The sequence below is a fragment of the Vulpes lagopus genome, chromosome 3 (assembly GCF_018345385.1).
Source record: "Vulpes lagopus strain Blue_001 chromosome 3, ASM1834538v1, whole genome shotgun sequence".
In the NCBI taxonomy this organism is placed as follows: Eukaryota; Metazoa; Chordata; class Mammalia; order Carnivora; family Canidae; genus Vulpes; species Vulpes lagopus.
Genome location: NC_054826.1, coordinates 141,292,933 through 141,311,777, shown reverse-complemented (window position 1 = coordinate 141,311,777; position 18,845 = coordinate 141,292,933). Strand labels below are relative to the sequence as shown.

Sequence of the window (18,845 nt, the reverse complement as noted above, 5' to 3'; positions counted from 1 at the left end):
TCTTTGTAACTCAGTTTCTTTTTCAGTAAAACAGGTAAGTAAATGTTACCACTTGATCAGGTGTTGTAATGATTAAATTACATAATAATATGCGAAATGCTCTCAGAAGCTAGTACCTAGTAAGATGGCCTACATCCTTTTTTGTAAAATTATTGATTTTAATTTCAGCATTGTTCACACACAGTGTTATATTAGTTCCAGGTATACAACATAGTGATTCAACAATTCTACACATTAATCAGTGCTCATCATAAGTTACTCTCAATCCTCTTTACCTATTTCACACATCCTCCCACCCACCTCCTATCTGGTAACCATCAGTTTGTTCTCTATAGTTGTTTTTTTGGTTTGTCTCTCTCTCTTTTTCCTCTTTATTTGTTTGGTTTCTTAAATTCCACATATGAGTGAAATCATATGGCATTTGTCTTTCTCTGACTGACTTAATTTGCTTGGCCTTATACTCTCTGGCTCTATCCATGTTGTTGCAAATGTATATTCCAGTGTGTGTGTGTGTGTGTGTGTGTGTGTGTGTATACACACCATCTTCTGTATCCTTTCATCTCCTGTATCCTTCATTCTAAGGTTGTTTCTGTAGTTTGGCTATTGTAAATAATGCTGCTGCAATAAACATAAGAGTACATGTATCCCTTTAAATTCGTATTTTTGTACTCATTGGGTAAATACCCAGTAGTGTGATTACTGGATCATAGGGTAGTTCTATTTTTAAATTTTTGAGGCATCTCCATACTGTTTTCCACAGTGACCACAACAGTTTGCACTCCCACCAACAGTATAAGAGAATTCCTTTTTCTCCACATCCTTGCTGACACTTGTTGTGTCTTCTGTTTTTGATTTTAGCCATTCTGACAGGTGTAAAGTGATATCTCATTATAGTTTTGATTTCCATTTCTCTGATGGTGAGCATTTTTTCATGTGTCTGTTGGCCATCTGTATGTCTTCTTTGGAGAAATGTCTGTTCATATCTTCTGCCCATTTTTAATTAGATTGTTTTGGGGTCTTGAGTTTGATAAGTTCTTTACACGTTTTGGGTACTAACTCTTAATTGGATTTATCGTTTGCAGATATTTTCTCCCATTCAGTAGGCTATCTTTTGGTTTTGTTGATTATTTCCTTTGCTCTGCAGAAGCTTTTTACTTTGATGTCGTCTCAATAGTTTATTTTTGCTTTTATTTACCTTCCCTCAGGAGACGTATCTAGAAAAAATGTTGCTATGGCCAATGACAAAGACATTACTACTACTTGTGGTCTCTTCTAGGACTTTGCAGTTTCAGGTCTCACATTTAGGTATTTAATCTGTTTTGAATTTATTTTTGTGTATGGTATAAGAAAGTGTTAGGTTTTTCATTTTTTTGCATGTTTAACTGCCCAGTCTTCCCAGGACTATTTGTTGAAGAGACTTTTTCCCATTGCTTTCTCTTGCCTCTTTTAACAAAGGTTAATTGACTGTACAATTGTGGGTTTGTTTCTGGGCTTTCTATCCAGTTCTATTAATCTGTGCCCATTTTTGTGTTAGTACATACTGCTTTGATTACTACAGCTTTGAAGTACAACTTGAAATCTGGAGTGTGATACCTCAAGCTTTGTTTGTCATTTTCAAGATTGTTTTGATTATTCAGTCTTTTGTGATTCCATACAAATTTTAGGATCATTTGTTCTAGAACTGTGAAAAATGCTGTTGATATTTTAACATTAAATTTGAAGATTTCTTTGGGTAGTAAGGACATTTTAACAACTTTTGTTCTTCCAATCCATGAGCATGGAACATATTTCCATTTGTAGTCACTGTCTTCAATGTCTTTCATTGATGTTTTATAGTTTTCAGAGTATAGATCTTTTGCTTCCTTGGTTAGGTTTATTCCTAGGTATTTTATTATTTTTAGTGTAATTATAAATGGGATTGCTTTCTTAATTTCTCTTTCCATTGCTTCATGTATAGAAATGAAACAGATCTCTGTATTTTGGTTTTGTATCCTGCAACCTTAATAAATTCATTTATCAGTTCTAGTAGGTTTTTGGTGGAGTCTTTAAGGTTTTCTATATGCAGTATTATGTCATCTGTGAATAGTGAAAGTTTTAGATCTTCCTTGCATATGTGGATGGCTTTTATTCCTTTTTCTTCTCTAATTGCTGTGGCTAGGACTTCCAGTAGGATATTGAATATAAGTGGTGACAGTGGACATCCTTGTCTTGTTCCTGACTTTAGGGGGAAAGCTCTCAGTTTTTCCCCATTGAGGATGATATTAGCTGTGTGTTTATCATCTGTTGTCTTTATTATGTTGAATTTTGTTCTCTCTAAATCTACTTTGTTGATGGTTTTTTTTTTTAAAATCATGAATGGATGTTGTACTTTTTCAAATGCTATTTCTGTGTCTATTAGCATGATCACAGGGTTTTATCCTTTCTCTTATTGATGTGCTGTATCATGTTGAATGATTTGTGAATACTGAAACACCCTTGCATCCTGGGAATAAATCCCATTTGACTGTGGTGAATGATGTCTTTAATGTATTATTGGATTCAGTTTGTTGAGGATTTCTGCATCTATGTTCATCAGAGATACTGGTCTGTAGTTCTCTTTTTTTGTAGTATCTTTATCTGGTTTTATTGTTGGGATAATGCTGACCTTGCAGAATGACTTTGGGTTCTCCTTCTTCTATTTTTTGGGATACTTTGAGAAGAAAAGGTATTAACCCTTCCTTACATGTTGGTAGAATTTATCTGTGAAGCTGTCTGATCCTGGACTCTTGTTTGTTGGGAATATTTTGAGCACTACTTCAATTTCAGTGCTAGTAATTAGTCTGTTCAAATTTTCTGTTTCTTCTTGACTCAGTTTTGGGAAGTTACACATTTGTAAGAATTTATCTATTTCTTTTAGATTGTTCAATGTGATCACATAAAATTTTTCATAATATTCTCTTATAATTGTTTGTATTTCTGTGGTCTTGGTTATTATGTCTCCTCTTTCATTTCCAATTTTGAGTCATCTCTCCCTCTCTCTTTTTGAGAGTTTAGCTAAAGGTTTATCAATTTTGTTGATCTTTTTAGAGAACCAGCTCCTGGCTTCATTGACCTGTTCTATTGTTTTTGCTTTAGTTTCTATTTCATTTATTTCTGGTCTAATCTTTATTATTTCTGTCTTTCTATTGGTTTTGGGTTTTGTTTGTTCCATTTTTTAGCTCCTTTGGGTGCAAGGTTAGGTTGTTTATTTGAGATTTTTCCTGCTTCCTGAGGTAGGCCTGTATTGCTATAAACTTCCCTCTTCAAACTATTTTTGATGCATTGTAAAGATTTTGGACTGTTGTGTTTTCATTTTCATTCCCCTTTGATCTCTTGGCTGACCCATTCTTTAGTAGCATGTTATTTAACCTCTTTCCATATTTTTTTTGTGTGTGGCTGATTTCTAGTTTCATAACACTGCATCAGAAAAGGTGCAATCTTTTCAATTTGTTGAGACTTATTTTGTGGCGTGATAGGTGATCAATTCTGGAGAATGTTCCATGTGCTCTTGAAAAGAATGTATACTCTACTGTTTTTTGATGGAATGCTAAATCTGTTTTAGTGTGTGATTCAAAGCCACTGTTTGCTTGTGGATTTTCTGTTTGGATAATCTGTCCATCAATGCGAGTGGGGTGTTAGAGTCCTTACTTCCTTACTATTATTGTATTATGATTGATTACTTCTTTTTTTTTTATTACTTCCTTTATGTTTATTATTAACTGCTTTAAGTATTTGGGTGCACCCATGGTTGGTGCATGAATATTTACAATTGTTATATATTCTTGTTAGATTGTCCCCTTTATGATTATAGTGCCCTTCTTTGTATCTTGTTACAGCCTTTGTTTAAAGTCTATTATGTCAAATACAAATATTGCTACCCTGGCTTTCTTTTCACATTCATTTGCATGATAAATGCTTCTCCATCCACTTTCAATTTTCCTGTGTCTTTAGGTCTGAAATGAGTCGGCAAAGAGATGGGTAGGTGGCATAGAGATGGGTCTTATTTTTTTTTACCCATGCTGTCATCCTAAGTTTTTGATTGGAGCACTTAGTCCATTTACATTCAAGGTAATTATTGATAGATATGTACTGATTGCCATTTTGCTACTTGTTTTATGGTTGTTTTTGTTGTTTTTCTCCATTGCTTTCTTCTTTTGTTTTCTTCTTTCATGCTTAGTTGGCTTTCTTTAGTGATATATTTGGGATTCCTTTCTCTTTATTTTTTACATAACTACTATTGGTTTTTGATTTGTGGTTACTATTTGGTTTGTATATACCATCTTCTGCATATAGCAGTCTGTATTAAGTTGATAGTTGCTTAAGTTTGAACCCATTCTTTACTCCTCTCCCCCTGATGTTTTAGGTATATGGTGTCATATTTTACATTGCTTTATTTTACAAGTCCCTTGACTGATTTTTACAGATATACTTATTTTTACTGCTTTGAGACTCCTACTTTCCTTACTCTGGCTTATGGTCTTTCCTTATCACTCAAAGTCTCCTTTAACATTTCTTGTAGTGCTGGTTTAGTGGTCATAAATGCCTTTTACTTTTGTTGGAGAAACTCTCTCTCTTTTTCTATTCTGAAGGATGGCCTTGCTGGATAGAGTATTCTTGGCTGCAAACTTTCTTTTTTCAATACTTTTATTACATCATAAGATGGTCTATATTCTATTAGTTAAAATTTCTTACTCTGTTGCCAAAAGTTCAGGAGGGAGTCAAGATGGACATCAGAAATAGGCAGTCTAGTCTCATCCCCAAAACTTTCTCAATTATACACAGCTGAATATTAAGGATCAAATGGTGTGTCTTTCATGTCTATAATGTGCCTATGCCTTTCCTAGGCTTTGGAGGAGATCATGGAGAAACAAGAGTGACTCTTGCTTTTAAGAAGCTTATAATCCAACAGGTCTGTCATTAACCAGATGTATTAAATGAACTGAGTGCAATTTAGAAACATTCCTTGAACTCTTGACTTCTGATCTATACACTTGTCAAATTAATTTATACTGATTAAAATTTCTCTTATCATACTATGCCAGATGTGTGCTAACAGAGTTTCATCTTATTTTATTGTATTTATATTTTATCTTGTTTTGTTTTAAACGAGGGAAGGTGAGAAATGGTGCAGTTTCCTTTTTTTTTCCCTTTCAGAAGGGGCTTAGCAAGGTTTTTTGGGCCAATTTCTTCCTCACCTCACCACCTTCAAAATGTCCTTCTCTTTCTCCCACCTAATGAAAAAGTAGCATCTCTGAATTACTTAGTGGTGCTTTTTGCAAGCTCAGTTGAAATTATAAAGGAGATGATACTGCTGCTGGGGAAAAAGATGGATCTGTCCAAAAAGAAGGTGAGACAGTTGCAGGAACACATGGTCATTTGTAACTGACTGAAGATTAGAAAGAAGAAATTAAAAAGGACACCCAAAGTTTTTTCTCAGTATCAGTGTTGGACCAAGCCCTCATATAGTTTATCTAAGTCAGTAAGAAATAAGGTTATTTATTGCTATATTGATGACAGTTTCACTTCAAGCAAACGTTGCATGTTTACACTTTAAGACAAATGACTGAATGCTTCCTGTCATTTTTTTGTTCTTTGTAAGGAATTAAAATTTTTTTTCCCTAATTCACCTACTTGCTCAATTTTCCAATATAATGATGTAGTGATACACATAATAAGGACATGATTTTGACAATGGTCACAGAAGAGCACATTCACAGATTTTCATATCCAGATAGAATAAATGTTGCATTAGTAAATGACATTTGTAGTCTATTAGATTTTAATGAGTACATTAAATGTGAGACAGAGACTTATTATGGCAAATACTGGATTAAGACATTCATGAAGATGCTTAGCTGTCCATCTTTAGAGACAGATCTGAGTTTGAATCCAAACTATGACATGTCCTGGCTATGTAAACTTTGGCAAGTTGCTTAACCATCTGGAGTTTGCGTTTCTAAGGCTATAAAATGGAGCCAGTGATGTCTGCATCATAGAGTTATTTATATAAGAATGCATATAAAGTGTTCAATATGGTGCTGAGCAAATAAAGATCGTATTATTTAAAGGCCTTGATATTCCTATGTAGCTTCTACTTATTGCCTGAATAGCCCATGCTGAGGAGTATAGTAATGCAGACTGATATTGCCAGTAACACAAAAGTTTGACAATATAAAATTCCAAATGCTACCATTAGCACATATTAACTTATATACTGAGATTTATTAGCCCATGCATGAAAATTTTCTTAAAATTGCTGGTGCTATTTTAGAAACGTAGCTAAATTGATATAAAAAAGGGAAAACCAAAGTACTGCTTTGTTATAAAGTTGTGTGAAGAGTAGATGAAATAAGTCAGTGGTCTTCTGAAAGATGGATGTATACTCAGTGTTGCACTTCTTTTGTACATATCCCATGGGTAAACTAATCTTAGAGAATCCTTTTCTAGATCCTTGATTTCCATTAGTATTGTATCTTAAATTTTGTATGCCTGAGAAAGAGTCAATCAAAATATAATGCTAGTTCTTCTGTTCCCAATGTCTTAACAGTCCTTTCTACCTTGGAAAAAAGTTTATTTCACAATGATTTCAAATATTATAATGACACATTGTTCAACGGTAAAAATTCTGGGGTACCAAACAAAATGATAAATCTGAATATTAGTATTGGTTTTAAAGAAGTGATTTATGATTGGGTGACAAATATTTTTGAAAGTCAGGTGCCTTCCAAGCTATTTCTTCAACAAAACTAAAAGAAGAGATCTTCAAATTGCCTAATTAAATTAGGTAAGATTACTAAGTAACTTTTAGCTTGTAATGTGTAAGGTGTTCAAAGATTTGGGTAAAGATACTATAATAAAACTCTTTGAGTCCTCTTTAATTATTTAGATGAGCAAGGATTTTCAATATTCATATCTAAAACTAAAAGAATAGAATAAGCCAACCCTGACATTTTTTAGGAAATACTTTATTATGATAAAGTATAAATTGTAAATTAGAACAATACAGAAGAAAAATTATCCTTAAAGCCTTAACCCAGAAATTTCAAAAATGTAAATGTCATACCATAGGCATATATTTTGTTAAAGAGAAATTCTATAGGACAATCTATAAAAGATATTCAAACTTAAAAATAAATTAAAATAGGATAAAGTTTGGTGAGGAAGTTGACTGGAAATACTAGTTAGAGGGAAAAATTATGTAAAATTTTCAACTATTATTTCAAGCCTTAGTTTATGTATTTTTAAATGATTCATAATGAGTATAAAATCACTGTGCTATTTAGACTCTATTAGATGTATTTAAAAGAATGGTGTAGGCATTTCATCTAAGAATTAATATTTGTAGGATGTGGGAGACTATGTCTTTTATTATCACTTAAACTTATGGCTAAATTTTATAAGGTTGACTTAAATGGGTGACAAGTATGTAGTTTATATTTTTTTAATGTGGAGTATTTGGGGCATAAAAATTTGAAGAACACTAAAATAAGTAGTGTAAAATCCTAACACACATTGAATCAAAGTATTAGACTCTACAAAATCATAGCGAGTGAAGTTAAGCTGGCCTGACCAGCTTCCTTTACCTTCTCTATTATGATCCTTCATCATCAAGTCCTACCCAGTCTGTACCTTGGAGCATCAGACACTGTATGGGTTTTTGAGGATGTACTATGCCCTACACTTAAGGACCTTTTAGAATTTGGGGTATAACTTGCTTTCAGAGATTCAGATGGTACTAACTTGGAGGTGCACACCAGGACACTCCTTTATCCAGGAAACCTGCAGGAAGCTTCCATGATTGACAAACAGTATCACCAATAGGCTATAAACATGACTTTGGAAGACTCTTAAGTGCATAGTACACTATGCTAATGGCAGGGACACTGCATTGAAACAGCTTCTGCCTACAACATAGGTTATCCTTCCCTTCTACTGATAAAAAGGATGTCATGGTATGAAGATGACAGGCAAAACATAAAGGAAGAGAGAAAAGCAGGAGGTTACCAATACTGTTGTCTCCTACAGTTTGAGTCTGAGGAAATAACTATGTTCATTGATATGTAAGTGCTTGTCCTGGGACAGAATGATTACTATTCAATACGTTAGTATCTGTACGAAGTCAAGAAAAAAACATGGTATTTCACAATCATGATCTTAATTTTACCCTTGTCTGCCTCTGACATCTGTTTTATTTTTCAAAGGACTACTTAGTGGCACTTAGAATGGATTCTCTTTGCATAACAATGGTTCATATTCAACATTTAATCTTAAAATTTTATTATTGAAGTATAGTAGATATACAATGTTGTATTATTTTCAGATGTACAACATAGTGACTCAACAATTCTATGCATTACTCAGTGCTCATCACCATAAGTGTAGTCTCCATCTGTCACCATACAATGTTATTACAATATTATTGAATATATCCCCTCTGCTGTACTTTTCATCTCCATGATTTATTTATTTTATAACTGGAATCATTTAATTTTAAATGGAGTGACTATTCTTTCTATTCTGAGCCCTCAAATACTGTTTTCTGCACTTTTCTTAAGAATTAATTCTGATTCTATTTACTACAATTTGTTTCAGATACTTAGCTGTGGGCACAGACTCTAAATTTATGTATGGAATACCATGATTCTTGAATTTTACCACTGATGAAAGCCTTTGACACTATTTTGGAAATAAGATCTTCAAATCAAAATGCTCAATAACACTAAGCTTTCTTCATCTACTGTTCAATGCAGATTCTCAGGCCCTCTCAGACTCTCAGGGAGGAGTTCAGCAATATATATTCTAATGGATCCTCCAGGGTCTGGGGGTCACTGAAGTTCGAGATCCACTGATCTACTAGAGCCTCATCTTACAACAGGGCTTCCATAAGTAAAAATTGGCTCCAAATTAGAAGTTAAATAAGAATATTTCCCTTGCTGACATACCTAAATCCTTATATATAAAATAATCATATGCATAAATCTTAAGTTCAAAAATTAGGGATTAATCTAATTTTGATTATGTAATCAGGCATTTGTTTCTAGCAGGTTTTAAGATCTTCAACTACTGAGAGCCAATGACATTTTGATGGTTCTCTCGATGTTAGGGATAAATGCGTTGGCTTTATAGTCTGAGGAATGCTGGAGAGTTTGGTCTAATGCTTAGGGATTTAAGCCCACGAATGGATAAGGATGGTGAAGAATCTTATTCTAGTCATGCCCTCCTTTCCTAATTTCCCTTTTCACTGTTTGGTCTTCTTCCCCTTTTCCTTAGGGAGCTGAGTGATTGATAGCCTAATCCAATGACTGTATTACAGCTGCCTCAACTAGGACTCTTTTCCTTATCATTAGCAGTTAGCCTATGGTTAAATTCACAGCTCACTGCTTGGTACAGCCCCTGAGATTTAAGGGTCTGGCCTTTAGAAAATATTTAACATAAAACTGAAATCTTGACATACTGAGAACTCAGTTCTCTGCAAGGCTTCTTTAATTAATCCAATGTAGTGTACCATTGTTCTGTATGAGACTGTGACATGGTGAACTGTTTCTGAAGCTTACAGAGATGTGTAGTTCTAAATTAAACAGTCACTGACGTGTACCTACACTGATTTTTTAGTACAGTAGATATGCATGAAACTGTGAATATTTAAATTCAAGCTCAAATGGTGACACAATACTCCTTAGTTTTACTTTCATAATGGAACATTTTTTTATTAATTTCAAGCTTGAAATCATTCTTTATGGAAAACACACACACACACACACACACACACACACAGAGGAAAGAAATTTAATTATTCATTACCACTGCTGCAAAGGTAAGTTTTCTTAATATGCTTGTCAGAGTCCTTTGGTTTACAGAGTCTATCTAATATTTTCTTAGGAGGTGATATAGACATGAATTTATTTTCCTAATTTTGAATAACAGAAAACATATATAATTATCCACATGGCCATGGATTTGTTGGCTCTTAAATACTTTTTGATTTTACCATTTATCTGCAGGACAATAGTTATTTTAAAATACCTAAGGAAAGGATGTAGACCTTGATCTATGCTTTAAACCTTTGCCCTTGCTCCAGTCCGACGATGAGCTGTAAGCGTCTATGAATATGGCAGCTGAGTCCCAGATGAAAAATTATGCATCTCATAAACTGCTATTCTGCTGAAATGTCAAGCCAAGGCAAGGCTGTACCTCAAACTCAGCACTTGGCATTTTCCTTCTGTCTGCTTTGTTGCCATGAAGCAAACATGAACAGTGAGGATTTGTGTAGGGCAGGTAGCAGGCGAGCTCACCGTCAAAAATCTATTATTAGGGCTCTGATCTCCTGCACAGACCAACGACAGCCAAACAGTGTGAAATTCGGGCTCCAGGAAAAGCAATATAATGCAAAAGGGGATTCTTTGTCAATCTGTACATGAATATATTCAAATGAGCATGATTTAAATGAGAATAGTTCTAATGGTGAGCTTCTTTCAACCAAACTGATAATTTATAATGAAAATTGTAATTCAGCATCTTTATTTGATATGCCTACTTTGACTGTTCTGCAAATATAGTACATATATTTATATAACAAGGTCTTTCATAATTTGATCAGTTAAACTTGTGATGACCTGAGAATATTTATGTGATTAACAGACTATTTTTTGCATTATTTTGAACACACACACACACAGAAAAGAAAAGAGATGAGTGAGTATAAAGTGAAAGGTTCTCCTTTTAATTATTCTTTTTGGCATAATTCATCAGTGCTTTTTTTAATTGATTTAAATGTTACCTTTATCTATCAGGTTATTTTAGACATTTCAGGATTAAAATCTAAGCTCTTATTGATAAAGATGGTTACAACAGATAGTTGAAATTTTATGACAGTGAGTAGGTGTGTTTTTCTAAAAGGATTTTGTGCATCAGTAATTGTGTGATTGACAATTAAAAAAAAAGTCCAGCCCATTAACAACTACTTCTCATAAAAAAATAGCAATACTGCACTTCATGATATGATTGTAATGTATGGTGTAAGAACTTAAAGCAATCTTGCCAAAATCTTCAGTTACTTGCGCGTATGTAAATAGCTATCAAAGCAAATTGTAACTTCGGGGTTTTCCATCTACTCTGTGTTTGTCATCTTCATTTTACAAAAATAAACTAATAAATACATCAAAATAAGTTTAAGTTCATGATTGGAATAGATTACATTGGATGTGCATTTATGTAAGAGTTGAGTGCTGCTAAGTCACTGTATGGTCTCAACAATCATGCCTAAGTAGCTTTTTAAAACACAAACATAAAGTATGCAATATAGAATTAAGATTATTTTCAAGCTATTATATTATTCATGTTTCTGCAAGTTTTCTGAGCTATGCACTTTGTACTCACTTCTAACCCACACACTGGCGCAGAGTTACAAATTACTAGCAAATTTCTAACTTGTATTTATTGGTATTTCCCTGGTTGGTTTTACAATGAAAACAGCTTTAGGAGGCTTGTAACTATATGAACTCAGAGTTTGGTGTCTAATAGCCCAAGTAGCTGGATTTCAAATCATTCATTATTTATTTAAGAATGTAAGAGCATGTTATGGGGTATGCCACTGTCATTTGTTAAGAAATATACAATCATTTCTTAAACCCATAATATCCTACATATGATTAGTAAATTTGGGTTCCTGAAATAGAGATCAAATCTTGACGTCCATCTTTGATGAATCATTCAGAAATCAGTATTAAAGTTTATAGGTCTTACTATCAAATAAAATGTATCCTGTTGTTTTAACTGAGCAGGTGGTACAGACAATAATTTCAAAAAGCAATCTGAAATTGAAGTTGAGAACAAAAGTTTCCCTTTTGGGGGGTAAATGAACAAATTTGGCAAATAAAATAATGTAAAGCAATGACTTAATTTTTCAAGCTTGCAGGAAGTGAATTAAATTGAGCCTAAAGCATCCATCAGTTTCAAAGCGCCTCTTGCAGAGAAATTTCAGGTCTTTTCCCTAGGTGTGGGTATGTGTGTATGTTTATATGTATAACAAACAAAATGTATACAGGATAATGGAATGACATAACAAACCTAAAAAATATACCCATCCCCCCATCAATAGAAAGAAGGTCTTAAATTACAACACAGAATAATTCCTTCTAATGAATTTAGCCCACTGAAAGATACTTGATACTTGTTTTTCCTAAAGCAGCTAGAAATTAATAAATACTATCCTCATGAAGTCAGTTGCAAGAAAGATATATCTTTAGTTATGTCATGCAGGACTCATTCTTAAACATGTCTAAAAGAATATTATCCACAGGGAAGATTGACTGTGAAAATGTCACACCACAGTTGGATGACACCATTTACATAGGTGATAGTAATCACTGAGTTAAGGGCTATCTGAACATCCCTTCATCATTTGTGGATAAGGCCAGGAAAAAGGTCAAAATTTGAAAGGAAAACAAGAAAAAAATAAGTAAACTAAAACTAGGAAAAATAATCAGTAATTCACGCAAGGTTGGGGTTCGTAAATAATGTTACTGATGAGATCAGCAGTTCTTTCAGTGAAATAAATAAAGGCAAAGAATCCCTCCTGCCAGAAACAAAACAAAACATGAATCTGCTCGACTGTTTGGTGACATATGAACTAATTGTTTGATATCGAAAAAATAAAGTATTCTGCATGGATTTCAGAAGAAGGGAAGTTCGGTGTTAACAACTTGTAGTGTAAAGTCTCTACTGCTCAAAGAAAGGTAGAGAATGTTGATTCGTTACGACTCAGTAACTTAGAAGTATTTGTATGGTGGAGAGCTTAATTAGCCATCTTAGTTTCATGAAAATCTTCCTTATGAATACTGACTTTCTTTTGATACTGTTCTCATTATGAAATCACTTTTAATTTTAGAATTCAACCTTTAATGGACTCATGGAGCATGATCTTGCCAGGTATATTTCTCCAACTGAAAATCAGGTTTATAAATCATTCCATTATGAATTTGGTTCATAGGTTTTGTCCCCTCCAACCCCCACCCCCAGATTCTAATCACCTGTAGATGAATTGGAAAATGGCAGTTTCTAAAAGAACAAAGCTAAGGATGAGATCTTGGAATGAGGTCTTAACCCTTGCTCTTGATAAAAATTGTAAACTGCAACAAGCAGAAGTAACCTTGTTTACTGACTTCTAAAGGCTTAATGACTTCTTTTATTAAATAGAGATCTCTCTCTAATCAGTAGCTTTCTGAAGTTTTGAAGTTAACTATAATAAAAAACTCATTTTGCATCATGACCCAGGATAGAAATACACATATATATTCATACATATACATATCCGTGTGTGTGTGTTACATGTGTAACTGAAAAAGGTGTTTGACCAATGTTTATCCCATCTGTGTGCAAAGCACTGACGTTTTCTCTGTTCTATTTCATTTTTTAAAATGTTGACTATAATTCATTAAACCTGGTTCCATAGTACACTCAAATTGGGGACCAAAATTTGAAAAACATTGCTTTAAAGCACTGTAAAATCCAGATTAATCGCATTTGAAATACCTCAACTGATATCCCTCGGCTGAGGTTCTGTCTCCCAATGCTAGTCACTGCCCCTATTGGCTAATGTGTTTTAGGAAGACATTACAGAATGTGACCATTTTTCTATAGTATGTGCAGTACCCCAAGTACCTCATTATTTCCCCATTTAAACAAAACAAAACCTTCATGTCAAATAGCAGCAATCTTATTCTGAGAAAAAATAATAAAGACTGAATAGAGAGCTAGCGAATATTGAAGGGGAAAAATATTCCTCCCTGGCAATGGAAAGTACGTGTTGTATTTCAGGTGGCTGTCCAAAATCGAATACTCCTTAGCTTTCACTTAAAAAAAAAAAAAATCTGTGATTCAAGCTGTTCTTCTAAAAGCAGACACTCCAGTGCTCTGAGAAAATTCTTGGGAAAGTATTAGCACTGTGCTGTGGTAATTTTTTTAATCTTATAAAAATATCTGGTATATTTGTATGAAATTCTACACTGAAGCAGCATTTGAAGTCTTGACAGCCATGTTTGATGAAAGCAGGAATGGTGTTTAGGCATTTCGATATTTCCATCTTTCCTAAAATTGAAGCCATTATTATTTAACACAGTTTTGGTAAGATAGGTCTTGTTATAACTCCTTCTGAAGGTATTTTGTTATAGAACTTGTTTCTGTCCTAAAATATATTATTATTGGCCATTTAAACTGCCTTTCAGATTCTATTACCTTTAAATTAAAGCCACCGCTGCTTTAAAGGAGAAAAATTCTATCTGTTTTGGCAATATGGAGAAAGGCTATTTTCAAAAAAGACTTTAATGTGAAGAGACTTAATATAGAACCCATTAGAAATGAGGTACAAGCCCTTAAAAACGTTAGAGACTTTTTGTTGTTCAAAATGGAAGTTCCACCCAGGCTTAGCTGAGTTTATAGCCCAAGTGAATATTTATATATGAATTTATAAATCTTAGAACCAGAGTTTCATGGAAATGTTAACAGGCCCTGAGGTATAGCTGAACTTGTTTTCAGGTAGCCTTATAATTTCCAGTGTGTGTATATGCTTAAAGACTACAACACAAAAGACTTTTTCTAATGTTGTAATTCTGTAGTTTTATTAGACTGAGTTATAGTACTGGAGAATATTCAGAAATTGCAGCTTAAATGAGAAAACGTGAATGGTGTTACTTATATAAAATACTACTGCAATAGTTCTTTTATTAATTTTTAATGTTCAGCACCCTCTGTGACCTCCTTTATTCTCTTGCTGTCAACATGGCAGGCTGGAAAAATTGAAATGGGCTGACAGAAAACATAGTGCACGTTGCAGCCCAACTCTGGAGTCTCTTGACTCTCTTTCTGCTGCACAGGCTAACGTGGCCCACGTTATTCTGCATTACAATAATATTTAAGGCTCTGTTTGATAGCGCCTGATAAAAGAGAGTTGTGTCTGGACCTTGAGCAGGTGCTTCTCGTCAGCTTTCCTCTTTCTGACATTGTGAGGATGGGAATGGCATTCAATTAAGAGCAGAGTATACTTTTTTAAAAATCGTGGCTCATAGACACACTTCATGCTCTCGAAATATAACACCTCAGCATGGATAGTGCTTTATTTGTGTCTATCCAGCCTCTTCCAAAAGCATATTTTGGTCTGATTCAGCAATGCTTTTCTTGAACAGTGGGACACTGCTATATTATGTATATTTACCACTGTCTCTATCACCAAGGAGACTAATCCCCATACCAGTACAGTCAAGAACCTTACAGCATTGTCTTTGCGAGACCAAGTTCATGTTGTCACAGCAACAGAGTGCGCAGGGCAAAGATACCGAACGACACGTTGGGATTAAACTTCTGTTTCTGTTTTAAATGCAAATGTTTGATGATGAGAAAAGATACGCAAAAGTGTGAGGTCTGAAATGTCTTCTTGGCTGATGCCATAAAGGCAGTTTTGATAATTCGTTTGGGACAGGTGTGAAAGCAAGATTTTTTGAAGGAGGTAGGTTTCAAAGTTCTAGGAAAAGCGGAAACAAATTCTGACTATGAAAAAGATATTATAATCAGGGGGCTAATGTTTTGCTTGTAGCTGGCCCCGGTATTAGCCCTTACTCATAAGTGACAAGACATTTGTGACAATGGGAAATTCTGAGGAAAGCACAGACCACAAGAGAATAGAATTCACACACAACCCTATCTTGGTATTCTTTCATTTTTTGCAGTCAGTCATTTGAGCCTTCATGCTCAATATGCTCCATCTGTCACAACTATCAGGAATTTTGACCAGCAATGAGTTCTAAGGATTTGGAATTGTAAAAGACACAATATACTTGCTTGCAACATGGTCTCTTATTTTTTAGCAACCTTCAAGGAAGCAAAATGCAAGGAGAGGACAACACCTACCAGATACTCCTCCATATGTAGTCCGCTTCCCAATGCCCACTGCTGGCCAAGGTGTGCCATCAGCTTTTAATCCCATTAGACCTGAGACAGTGTTGGTAGCTGTAACGCCATCTGCGCCACCTATGAAAATCACTTCATCATTTACCTGCAGTTTTTAAAGGAAAAATGGTCCAAAGACCCACACGACCCAAGAAAATGAACACACATTTATCTTGAGAACATTTCCTCCCCTCAAATGACTTTACTAATTTCACTTCTACCATTATGCTTAAAATGCTAGACATAAAAATTTTAATTTCCATCAATTCATTTTTCCATTTATTATACAGATTATAGATGCCACATGTTTTGTATTCAGTGTTATTTCCCAGGTAGTTTACAATACTTTTGCAAACCAAGATGTAATTTCCATTGGATAGGGCATGGCATATATGATTTATAAAATCATCCACTGACTGCATGATTTATGTGTTCAATAGATATTTATTGGACATATGTTTAAGCCAGCACACTGGGCCCTATCAAATATAAAGGAAACTCACAAGAAATTTCATATTGTGGAAGCCGGTATCTTTTTGTTTTGTATTTCACTGAAGGTTCAAATGCTACTGCTGTATTGTTACATTACAAGGTCATTTATTTTGGAGCAATTTGCCGTGATCATGGTTTTGTTTCATAATTCTTTGTGTGTGAAGTAGGTGTTTACCAAGAAAGATTATAAATGTTGTTTTCCCTGGTCAAAGTTTGGAGTCCAGGTGTGAACTCACTACTTTTGTGAGATCAGGTGCTTAATTTAGCACTTTTCTTTAACTCTTAAACCAAGATATACACATCTATTTGTGGATGAAGATATACTTTAATATGGCTACATACTTCAGGTTCACACTTCCATAACTAGACAACTGATGCAAGTCTAGTTTCTTACCTTCCTTTGCAGCTCTTGCGATGCTTACGATATCAGTGACATTTGGGGTCAACTTGGCAAAAAAAGGAATCTGAACAGCTTGCCTCACCCAGCGACAGATGTTCCGTACCAGCTCTGGATCCTGTTCAAATAGGTCAGTTAAATATAGAACATAATTAAAGAATTGTGATCAAAATGTGTACTGGAACAACAGCAAAGCTGGATATGTGCAAGACAAATACAACTTGACAATGAGCTACATGATATATTTCTCAATTCCGCCTCAGTATTACACCTAGACTCATTAGGGAACTAAGGTTAACACACTTCCAGTGAACTGCAAATTTATCACATAAAGGTTAAATTCCTCAAGGGAGCCTTTGGAAAATAAAATTACAAAGAGCCAAATGGAAGAAAGTGTTTTCCACTACCAGTTAAATAATACCAGGAGTAAAACATAAACTCCTGGTGGTAATTTTGGTAAATATTACAGAATTTCCAGTGTATTCATTGGCTTAAGCCAATGTATATTAATTTTGGTAAATATTACAGAATTTCAGAATTACAGAATTACAGAATTACAGAATTACAGAATTGGTAAATATTACAAAATATTAATTTTGGCTTAAGCCAATGTATATTAAGCCAAAGTATATTACAAAAAATACTTAAGCTGCTGATTCCTGGGTAAATGATATTATACCTGAAGCCTGTTTTTTTCGTTATTAGAAGACTTAGTGTTGATGAAGTATATTCAAAGGAAAAGCTTTGACTTCCTAATCAATCTAATTGTGATATATAGTATATGCTAATATGGAATAATCCAGCCTTGGATTATACATGAGCTGATCAGTAACTTAGTTTACTTTTGTAAATGTTACCAAGATCCGTGAAGCACTTTTCAACATTCATCTACTTGAAAGAATTGATCAAAATGACAAAAATGAAATAAAATATCAAATGCTCATTTTTAAAAGCAAGGAATAGACATTTTCCTGTGCCTGTTTCCTGTGATTTTTTTCAGGCTTCTATTTTCTCATGGGACAAGTATCATTTAGAGGGCAATCACCTATCCTTTCCATTGAAAATAACTTAGCTGTAGCAATGTTCTTTGATTTCAACACATACAATGGTCCTTTTTTTTTATTACTTTTAGTGCAAAATTTATTCTGACAGGTACTGATAATGCACTTTGATAAATTACCTTAAAATATGCAATAGCGATTCATTATTGAACTTGGTAATATTATCTTAGCAAGTTAAAATGTTTTTTGAATAAAAGAAAACCCCAGAAAAATATAGACATATATTTAAACTATGAAATAGCAGGCAAGTATATCATTTGTAATTAATATTTTTATATGTAAGAAAGTTGCTCTTTGCATTTTAACCTTTCAAATTCTTTTAAGATGAGATTTCTAATGTTATAACCTTTAGAAAGAACCTTTTCACTTACGTTTAATGTGTCTTGATCTGTCATCTTGTATTACTCTAAAAGTTATGCGTTTATGTGCTAAGATACAGCAATGAGGTAATTTCTGTTGATTGTTACTGTCTCTATTCAGCAAAACTCATAATTTTAACAAAAAAATCTTTGATTCAGTTTGTTCTCTTTTCAGAACAGTAATTTCTTCATTAGGCATAAATATCAAAAAAGCACTATATGGAATGCTCTACAGGGCATACTGTGCATTATGAATAGTAAAATCTGGAGACTTAGCTGTACAAATTCTAACTCATGAAAATGGAGATCTGCCCCTGCCCATGCAATGTTCATGAAATATTTATAACCGCTGCATTGGCATTATGAAGGCAGTTGCATCTTTGTGACTTTCATTTTTAAGTTATGAATTTCCATGGGACTTAGCCTAGAAATGACAGTAACTCTAGATGATATGAATTGCATGTCCTTTGTGAAAGCTCTCTTTAAGATAGAATTTGACAATAATTTAAAGATCACTTGAATTGCATAATACATGGAAGGTAGCCTGATAAGAATTACCGAGACAAATATAAAATATTA

The 18,845-nt window shown here is 33.9% G+C and overlaps 1 protein-coding gene across 2 annotated transcripts in view; it reads right to left on the bottom strand.

Annotated features, from left to right (window-relative positions):
* The window catches only part of DPYD (dihydropyrimidine dehydrogenase), a 798,071-nt gene that overhangs the window by 194,409 nt on the left and 584,817 nt on the right, over positions 1 to 18,845 (bottom strand). For both annotated transcript variants that reach the window (XM_041748593.1, XM_041748594.1), the window contains 2 exons: positions 16,844 to 16,964; positions 15,919 to 16,038 (listed from right to left, as the gene is read on the bottom strand). In XM_041748593.1, the coding sequence (XP_041604527.1) occupies positions 15,919 to 16,038; positions 16,844 to 16,964 (241 nt within the window). The remainder of the gene's footprint in view (positions 1 to 15,918; positions 16,039 to 16,843; positions 16,965 to 18,845) is intronic.